The 10,885-nt window shown below is 25.4% G+C and overlaps 1 protein-coding gene across 2 annotated transcripts in view; it reads left to right on the top strand.

Moving 5' to 3' along the window:
• Window positions 1–372: 372 nt before the first annotated feature.
• LOC107444682 (uncharacterized) overlaps window positions 373–10,885 on the top strand; it is a 165,495-nt gene continuing 154,982 nt past the window's right edge. Inside the window, exon 1 of one of the 2 annotated variants that reach the window (XM_016058907.3) lies at window positions 373–1,556. In XM_016058907.3, the coding sequence (XP_015914393.1) occupies window positions 1,375–1,556 (182 nt within the window). In that variant the 5' untranslated portion in view covers window positions 373–1,374. The remainder of the gene's footprint in view (window positions 1,557–10,885) is intronic. The other variant, XM_016058902.3, reaches the window with a different exon arrangement.

Genomic DNA, 10,885 nt, shown 5'->3' with positions numbered 1-10,885 from the left:
GCCTGATTTTTTCTATCTGTTTAAACAGTATTATTTAAGATAACTTCCATTATTTTTTTTAAAAAAATAGCTTGTCAACATTGATTCAATTAAGATAAAACTATTTATTAAAACAACTTATCAAACTCCTCTATGAAATAGTTCTCAGCAATATGTATTTGTTACATCTTTCAATAATACCCACCTACATTTAGACAGATACGCGAGCCGATGTTAATCCATGATGAAAAAAAAAATTCCGCTTCAATTTTTTATACCCTCCTTCTGCCCAGAGTCATCTCATCTCTGGATATTTTTTTAACATCCCGTATCCTCGAATCCCAACCCCAGGGAGATCTGAGGGGTAGGGTAGCGGGGGGTCGGGTCATATATATAGGGAACAACGTTAAAAAAAATGGTAATGTTTTTTGCTGAGCCCGTACCCAAGGGGCAGACTAGCGCACTCCCGGAAAGTTTTATAAGAACTTTGGCAGAGAAAAATTCGAACAGGCTGGTTGCGACGAAAAAGTTTTCGGCATACTATCAGATATCCTTTTCTCAAAGTTTAATGGGTCAGCAACTCCTTAATCAGCTAAAAACAATGCAAAGATCTAAAGTGTAAACAATAAATGTTTTTGATATTAGAGAAAGGTAGTTAGTTGTGGTTTCAGCCGCAACTAGGAAGTTTTTCGCTGCAGAACTTTCCTTCTCATTTACCCTATCTTTGGATTGTTTTTCATTAGTGAAAAAGATTTTTTTTTAAGAAAACTTTCTAGGATTTTGTGCATTTTTGGATTTTCTAATGCTGTTCATGGTTTTCATCATTTTTAACAATTAAATTACAAAACTTCAAAAGCTTGTTGCAAGAGATATTTAAACGAACTTTAATGGATTGATAAAAGCCTATTAAAAAAAAACTCTGATTTTTTGACATTTGAAAAAAAAACTTTAGTACTGAACCATGATAAATGTTGAAGTGTGGACTAAGAGATTTTCTGACATTTTTTTAAATTTTGTGGTTGAAACTGATTTGGATTATTCCAAGAATTCCCGTGGAACAACTGAATTCAAAATAAACTATAAGGAAATAACACTCATCTCTGTTAAAGATTTATGGAATAATTCTATTGCATGAAACAATTTTAACAAGCACGCATATATGAGATAAATTCAGTGATATTTTTCCTATATCTATATTAGTAAAAAATTAAAATCACACTTTAAAGACCTTCTGGTTATACATTGAAACGCCATTTTTCAGAAAAGAAGTGCATCTAGAACTTAAACAATTATAAGTCATTTACTTTTCAATCAAACCAACTCTTTAGATTACAGAGTTGTAGTTTTGAAAAATATTATATAATATATTTGAATAATTACTTTTAAATTCACAATATGGAAAGAAAAGATAGAAGAAAAAAGCACAAAAAGACTGGACATAATAAGCAGGAGAGGAAGAAGTCTCCACAGGGTCGTACGAAATCTAATCATGGTCAAAGACGAGATGAAACCAGAGTTCAAGAAGTATACACGATACACTCATCTGAATCAGAAAAATCTTCTACTTCACCTGAGCGGTAAGCATATTTTCAAAAGCTACTTCTACAGTTATAAAGACACATTTATCCTAAAATCAATGTAAAGAGAAAAATTCTATAAAAAAAAAAACTTATGTTCAAAATCGATATTAAATTTCAACAACTTTTAAATTAATGTCCTAAAATAATTTTTTTATCGAAAAATATGCTATGTTATTGTATTTAAAATATTTTAAAGCAAAAAGAAGGAACATTTTATTTTAGAAAACGATTCTATATAAGACACTATTTCGCGATCGTTTTCTTATTTTAAAATTAGTTAATGCAAAAAATATGATATGCAAAGGTATGCTTTTGATAAAAGTATAATTTCGCAGCAGCATTTCCTGTATTGCTTAAACTTTTAAAGCTATTTTTTAAAAAGTTTATTTAGCAAGAATACAAAGATAGGAGGCATTTTATAATTTATTCCGTACTTTATATTACGCATCAATACATTTATTTGGCAGATGATTAAAAAAAAGTCAGACGATAAATAGAAATCTTAGTTTCAAATTTAATATAACTTTTTCTGGCTTAAAAAATGAATTCATAAGAAAGTATAATTAAACTATCTTTGAGATGCATTATATTAAATTAAAAAAAAGTTTTTTCTTTAAATTTAAAAGATTGAAATGTTGACGAAAATTACAAAAAATGAAACCAGTAGTTCTTTTTAAAAATATTTTAGGCATTAATAAATTTTTTTTTATCTTAATAAAATGTTTATTAACGATTTCACATAATTTGAAATAATTAATAAATGAAAAAAAATATTGGAGTGTTAATATTTTAAGGAAAAAAATTCAAACGATATTAACTTCTTATAAACTTCAACTGCATTATACCATTTTTTCATTCGGTAGAGTTAAATGTTGGAACATATGATTTTGATTTGTGACAATTAGTTTAAACGTGAAAAAGAAACTTATATATTTATAGCAAAAGTAAAATTAACTACAATAGCAATAAAATAGACAGACCTGAGAACGAAAATATAATTATGGAATATGTACTTATGATACTTTTCTTAAAATGTCTTCAAATTTGATGCGTGATTGTCGGAACAAAGAATAGTTTCTAAACTGTTGGAGACAGGTAATTTTTTAACTAATTAATTTAATTTTGAATTATTTTAAAACTAATTTCAATAGTAATAAATACACAGGCATCAGAAAAAAAATTATGGAACATGTGATTACGTTATTTTTTTTAAAAAGTCTTCAAATTTGATGTGTGATTGCCGAAACAGAGAATAGTTTCTAAACAGTTGAAAACAGCTAAAAATTTCAAGTTTTAAATTTTTCAAGATTCTTTTTTAGTTTCTTGCTTATTATGCAAGAATCGAAAGAAAGAAAAACGATATGAAAATATTACGTTTTACTCGTTATTTTGCAAATGAAATTATTTTTGTTCAGTAAATACAATTTTAACAAAATCAGGAGTTTGATGAAAATACTTGTATTTTATATTTTTTATCAATTATTCTGCATTGTATACATTTAATGTTATGTGCTGCAAATTTGAAATAACATTTTATATAAGAGAACAAAGAGCAGTTGCTTCCGTTTAAAAAAGCACGCAATAATTGAGTCAACTAAATATTTATTTATAAATTTTTATTTATACATTTTTATTTAATCAACATCATATTGAAAGAAGATTCCTATTTCAGTACATTTTGGTCTCCATTATTTGAAAATTGTTACTGAAGAACAATTTATTATTTCTAATGGAAAAAAATATATTTTTCAAATTTTTCTTATTTATGTTATGTTTGTCCGAAAATTTCTATACATTGCACAACTCCACAGTTAATGTTCATTTTCAACTTATTCTAAAGTTATAATTGAATTAATATTATCTAATTATTTGCATACATTATTCCATAAAAATAAATTTTAAAACTTGTTTTGTGAGGCAACTTTTTACTCAATTCTTAAAGAATTTGTTCAAGCAAAATTTTAAAATTATATAAGCAAAGTTAATATCTGAATCAGGTTTCTTCAAATTTTAAATTAATTAAGCAATAATTTCAGTTAAATCTATAAATTTGTATTTATTATAAAAAATATTATTTCAGCAAAAATTTTATATATAATTTTATATTGTTTCGTATTATTTTGCATAAAGCATTCAGGCAATTATTTTAGTAAATAAAGAATATGATATTCAATATTTTTATGGTAACAATGAAACAGAAAATATATATTGTACAACAATTACAAAAACTATAAAAAAAAAGGTTTATAAAAAATAATGTAAGGAGCATTAATGACATGCTTCACATTATATCAAACTTGCTTTCTACTCCATTCTTTCGGAACTTTACTCAAGCTTCTGGCACGTTTGAGATTTCTGTAAATTAAAAAAAACTTAAACAGTTATTTATGCTAAATATCGAAGTTACCATTGCCAGTAAAAATTTTATTTTCAGTACAAATTGCTATTACATTAGATTGTTTTGCAGAAATTTGCATAGAGTAGTGATGATACAACTTCAACGAGCAAAAAATACTGCCTTCTGTAATCCTAGTATGACAACTAGAAAGAAAAGCTTCATTGTTCAAAAATTGCAAAACTATATAAATGATAAATGCAAGACAGTGCGATAAATTAATATTGTTAAGCTTCTTGTTACATTGGGTGGCTTTATGATAACGTAATGCAATAAAGTTAATGTAATAAAATTCATAATACTTATTAAATGATATTAGCAGATTAAAAGGTTGTGTTACAATTTCTCAATTGAAGGAAGTTGTTGGTATACATTTTAATACAGCACAGCATGCAATATTTAAACTATGGAAACAAGCTAGATAGAGAATATTAATAATACAATAATTTAAAAAAATGCATAAAATAATTCATAAAAGTCAATATAATGAATTAATAATGACAAGTTTCACTTTCCATTACATTTCAAAGTAGTTTTTTGATCATTTTATAAAGCTATGAAACTCATAATACTTTTCGATAACAAAAAATTATTCAGAAATTAGTAGGTTATGATACACTTTCTTTTTCAAAAAAATTTAGTGGCATACATTTTAATAGCCTACTTTTAAAACTTCACAGCTGTTTAAGTTTGGGCGGTTCAAATACTTCCTTTATGAACTTGAAGAGCCAATCTGATTACCGCTACACACAGAACGCTCGCTGCGTGATTGGCTGATCATTATTAACGACTAACTACACTCTGTATGACTTCTAAAAGCTTAAATTTTTTTAAGTTACGCTAAAAAATTAAAAATTATTATATATAAAAAATTTTTCTCCATTTTTTAAAATTTTTTTAATGTTTGAAATAGTAATGTGGTAATTAAATAATTATCATTGAACATAAAAATTAGGTTTAGGTTCTTTTTTATAGATATAATAGATCTTAAAAGTCTTTTTTATAGATATATGTAAAAATGCATTTTAAAAATATAAAACTGTATATATTTTTTCGAGAAATTTATTTCAAACATGCATATTCGTTGGCTTTTAATGTGTGATGAACTCTTGTTATTTGCATATAAAATACTAAAGACGATTTTTGGAGAAATAAAATGATCCTATTTAATAAAATATTCAAAATTTCTTTTTGAGTTTTGTTTACAGTCACGGAATTTTTTCTTTTAAACATTTATTTTGATACTTTTAGATAGCTCAAAGTGCAAGTTTTTTTTCCGTAAACATAAATTTGGAAAAAGTTACTGAAAAAAGAAAAAAACATTTACATGGTAAAGATATTTGAATAGCAATGCATTGGTATTAAAACTCGCCTATCATCTATAATTTTCTTACTTCCATTATATAATATATGATCTCTTAAGAGATTAAAGATGTATCTTTTTCATATACTTTTTTTTGCTCTCTCAAAATAGGAAAATCAAAAAATTTACTCTAAATCTCGTAATTTTAAAACATACATTCATAAATTTTTAAGAAATGCTAAAAAATCCGTATTTTTGTAACAATTACAGAAATTTGCAACAGAATCTATCATATTATTATAATTTTTAGTCATTTAATAAGCAAAATTATTTATGAATTTTTTAATGTACGAACTTGTGCTACATAAATTACTTTTTTTCCAATTTTTCTCTGTCAAATCACAAATATAATTATGCCATCTATTATTTTTAAAAAACAGTTATTATTTAATTATGTCTTGCTTATGTTTCCTGCAAACTGGTTTACTAAAAGTTTTCAAACTTTTTATGAAAGGAAAATGATGTTTTTTTTTTATCATTCATGGCTAGAAGTTTCCATTTATATGCCTTCTCACACCATAATTTTTTCCACAATAAATTGAATCTTGCTGACGTAAAAGGAAGTTAAATTGTTGATATGAAGGATAAGGCCAAAAGAAAACATTTTTTTCTTCAAAAAAACAGCCAAATTTTTCAAAGCCAAAATTTTGATTATTCGTTGTAATTATACTTCTTTTTTTTGAGCATGAAAGAGAAAAAAATTCTGTTAAAATTACTGTACTGTATGGTAGTGACATTTCTGGTGAAAAAAAACCCATAATTCTTCTTAATAAATATACTGTATTCAAACTATTCATTTGTTAATTTCTCCGTTCATAATAAGAGTTTAGCTAAAATTTTGGTTTTCAAAATAATAGTTCTTATTACTAAACATTTAGTTAAAAACACTAAACAGAAAAGTTATTTAAACTGAATGAATGGTTTTTATACCTTGAATGAAATCATAATACAATTACCAAATTGCACCACACCTAATTTTATCATATATTTTAAAATCACCGAAATCATTATTACCAAAGCGCTTTGGTAAAAATAACTGAGCTTTTTGGTGTTCAGATAGAGTCAGAAACACGATATATTTTACCATATTCTGGTAGTTTTTACCGTATTTCTTTCTCAGTACACTGACAATAATTTTAAATTTTAAGGCAATGAAAATAGTTTTTCTTTCTTCATACATAGAAAATGTCAAAAATGACATAAGTAGGCACACATTTTTTGCCAAAATAAAGTTGTCTTTCTCTTAATTTTGTCCAGTTTCTAGAGGAAAAAGTTATCACGATCAATTGCGTGTCAAAAAGATACTCATCGACTTTTATTTTATACGCCATGGGAATCGAGTTTCCGACATTTGATACGTTACCCAACATGTGCACGATGTTACGAAGTACTCTTAGTGGCCAATTAAATGTGAAAGTAGAAATTCATTGAGGTTCCTTTAGGGCCACTTTAGCTTTATAATGTGGCATGTATCCATAAAAGTTTCACGAATCCCAGGTCATATTTCACCAAAAACCTGAAAAACCCATTTGTTTTGTAAAGAAGTGACTTTATTATATATGGCATGATTTCAACACTCTAACTTTTTTGTAATTTTTAAAAATCTAAATTCTAATCCTACATGATTGATCAAATAAATAAAAATGATCAAATATTATATAGTTCCCTTGAGTTATAAGGAATTGAAATTTTCAGCATTATCACAAATAAATTTCAATATTCTTCTTTCGCTGTTTTGTATAGTTTGTTTAGTTTTTCTTATGAATGACACTATAAGTGCGAAAGGTTCACAAATGCCTTCCAATGGAGAGCGCTTGTCCTTTCATTAAAGATCATTAACATTTTTTTTTTGTATAGAAAAAAAATACAAGTTTTTTAATGTATACTTATTTTATATTTACATATTATGATTTATTACGTTTTATAATTTGTTACATGATTACATATTATGATTTATATTTACATACATTTTATATTCTGTATTTACTTATTATGGTGGTATTTCGCCAACCGAGAATTTCGATACTCCTTGTCGGGCATATCTGCGGCTATGACAGCCAATCTGAAGAAAATAAAAGTTTAATATTTTATTGAAATATTTATTACGTTAAATATTTTCGTATCGAGATTCTTAAACTCAAGCAATTAAATTGTCTGCTGTTCACCAGCAATAAAATACTTTATTTGACTAATAGAAACGAATATTTACAGTTGACTTAGGTGTTAAGCATTTTAAGCTTAGGTTTAAGCATTCAAAATAGTCTTAGTCTTAATAGTCTTCCGCATTTTTCGTGTTCACTTCAGATGTTTCCAATTAAATAGTCGAAGAATCCATTAATTAAACTTTTTAGATTTCGCATAAATTTTCGTTCTTAAGAAACGTATTTCATAATGGAAAAAAAAACAGTATTTTTCATGATTATTGATTTTTTTAACGTTTAAATTAGTTTCGAAACATTTCAACTGAAATCAAACACGAAAGCGAAAATTTACTGATGACCACTAACACTAATATAGGTGTACTGCGGGTATTAAAAAAAATTGCCAAAATTAAAATGCGGAAGTTTTAAAAAAAAAAATTTGTTTAATAAAAACATTTGTTCACCCATGCTGCACACTATTGATGTAACATTAATTATATACGTTTGAAGGTTGTAAACGCTCTGCTAACATTACCTTAAAAATACCATATTTATAATTTGTGAAATAACTAACTAAATAAATACGCAAATAAAACACTTTAAACAAAAATCACACTTAGGTAACGACGTATCACTTATTTCGAAAGGAAAAATTCTAATGGGGAAGTCACTCAAATTACGTAAGAGGATAAAAAAAAATGAAAGTTTCCCTCTGATTTTTTTTATGTCCCCTACCCCACACCTTTTTTTTTCACTCATCGAAAAAAAATCCTTCTGGGGACTTTTCCTTGCAATTCTAATTCGAAGGTGGTTCTGCCATCTAGTGGGCATATCAGTAGTTAATTTCAGTCATTTTAAAAATTTTTAATTACAAAATAAAATTTAAAAAAAAAAAAAATAATAATAATAACTCCTTATGCAAAATTAAAAAACATAGATTTTTAAAGAAAAACTAGATTCCTTATGGTTAGTCAACAAGCATTCTTTTTTAATTCATTTTCCTCTTGGAATAATTAAAAAAACAGACTCTTCAATAACACAAACTCTTCAGTTTCAGTTTTATTTTCATAATTTTTGTTAAAGTTTAAAATTCCTATTAGTTTATTTCATTAATAAACTTATGTTCTCTTACATTAAAAACAATTGTAAGTTTACTTATGATTTGCAATTAAATAAAAATTTATTACTTCTATTAAGTTTAAATAAAAAGAAAAACTTAGATTTATAGATTCATTATTTGCAACAATGAGCTAAAATTGCATTACATTTTTCATGTAAAATAATATGCTTGTTTTGAATAATAAGAAAAATCTGAACACGACTTTTAGGGCTTCTAAAATTACTCCTGAAAAATTACATTTAAATTAATTACACCTAAAAAGTAAAATGTAAAAAAAAAAAAAAAATCATTATTTTAAGTTATTTTACGAATAGATAGGTTTCAAAATGTATACGAATTATAGCACGGATCTTCCACTAAGATTAGTTTGTTTATTATTAGAAGTCAATGCAAGATAATCTATGTACAAGATTATTAAAGCAGTAAGAGCTTAAAATTAAACTAAACACAATTTATTATTTTCTTTCTTCAAGTTTTAAATTCCTTTAGAAAATTTTCAAGCTACAAAAAATGACTATAAAAAATATTTATAGTTAATAATTATTAAAACTTACTGTCAGTATCAAATGTCGTTTGATTTGGACTAATTTTTTTTACTTTTATTAATTCTTCATTTTACAATTCAGAAAGAAAACAACGTGCATTGCAGGAAAACTGTATATCGTACAGTGAATTGATTTCGTTGATGATCTATAGCGGAATTGAAACGTAGCCAATTAAGATTTAATTAATAAAATTATTTATATAAAAAAATAATAATTTACATTTACAAGAGCCCATTTCTGCAATTTATTAGTTTTTTCTTTCTTCGTATTTTTTTTTTCTTTAGAAAATTTTTAAGTTTTAAAAAATGATTATAAAAAAATAATAATAATTGAAATTTAATGTCAATCAAATTCAAACAGAAAAAAAACCAGTTCAAGAGATCTGCATCTTATTTGTTTTTCGTTATTTCCTGTGATTTACTAATCACCCTTGTGTAATAAAATTTATTGTCTTTTTTTATTAATTTTGTATTGAAAAAATAATGAACAGTACATTTTTAGTATACTCCTTTTTTTTGGATATATTTATAATTAAAGAAAGAAAAAGAAGAATATAGATTAAGTCATGAAAATTTCCTTTGCTTCGTTAATAATATATGACAGTGAAAGAACTAGAAAAAGGAAGATAAAGGAAGATTGATTTACGAAAGTAAAAAGAAAGAAAAAATTGAATAATGCGCAAATTAATTTGTGCAAACGATATTTTAAGTTAAAAAATTAGGCACAAAAACATACTATCTCTAAATAAACTTTTTTTGTGTGTGTGGCTGATTTGGTTTTCTGAGTCCCAAACTATTGGAGGTTGCCGCAATCTGGGAAAAATGGTCCTAATAGTTTGATCTGGAGGGTGGTCTAAGGTTTGAACCCCTTAATGTTGCGTTGGTCGTATGTTGCGTATTACTCCTTTTAGCGTGCTTCAAGAATTTTTTAAACAAATGGAAACATTTTTATACGCAATTATAAATTCCGTTTATTTAAAGATAATCCTGTGCAAAAAATAATTTTTAATGATTTTTCAGTATTTTTTAAAAAATTTTATTTAATATTAGCTGAAAAGTTTGTAATTCTAAAGTATAAAATTTTTACATAGTTTAAAAGAATGTAACTTCATAAGGCAAAATATGGAATTTGAACTAAATCAGTCGAATCGTTCCTAAAACATCGAATTTTAAATATACTGCTTTAAAATTTAATTTCTCTAAAATTTAATTTCTCAGAAACTATTCGTCAAATTTCGTTCAAATTTTGTATTTTGCCTGATATATGTAAAAAAAAAAAAAAGAAAAAGAAAGAAGGACCATAACTTATATTGTCTGTACAAATTAATTACCATATTTGAGGTCACCTCTCGAACCATTAAGATTTAGTTGCAATACGTGGAAATCCGATCTTTAGATCAAAAGTTTTTCAGGGAGTCTCGATTCTTCCTTTCTTTTTTAAGCATTGCACGATACTTTAATAGTAAAAATGTAATTATAAATTTAAAGTATATTTATAAATTTTAATAATTGAAGTATATTTATGTTCATAGTTATGTTTGTGAGCTGTTTAAAATAAAATAAAATCATTTCGATACCTTTTGAAGATTTTAGTGGATTTTTTTAAGCTCCTACTTTTCTTATTTCATACGTTTCTTTAATTCTTTGGTGCAAATAAAAATAAATTTTAATTGCATTTAAACATCTATTGAATATTTAATATTAATTGTTTAACATAGTTTTTCCTATTGTTTTATTCAGAGTTCGGAATAAATTATACTTAA

This window comes from Parasteatoda tepidariorum, chromosome 9 (assembly GCF_043381705.1).
Source record: "Parasteatoda tepidariorum isolate YZ-2023 chromosome 9, CAS_Ptep_4.0, whole genome shotgun sequence".
NCBI lineage: Eukaryota > Metazoa > Arthropoda > Arachnida > Araneae > Theridiidae > Parasteatoda > Parasteatoda tepidariorum.
Note: the sequence above shows the minus strand (reverse complement) of the source record. Positions and strands in the feature narration are given on the sequence as shown.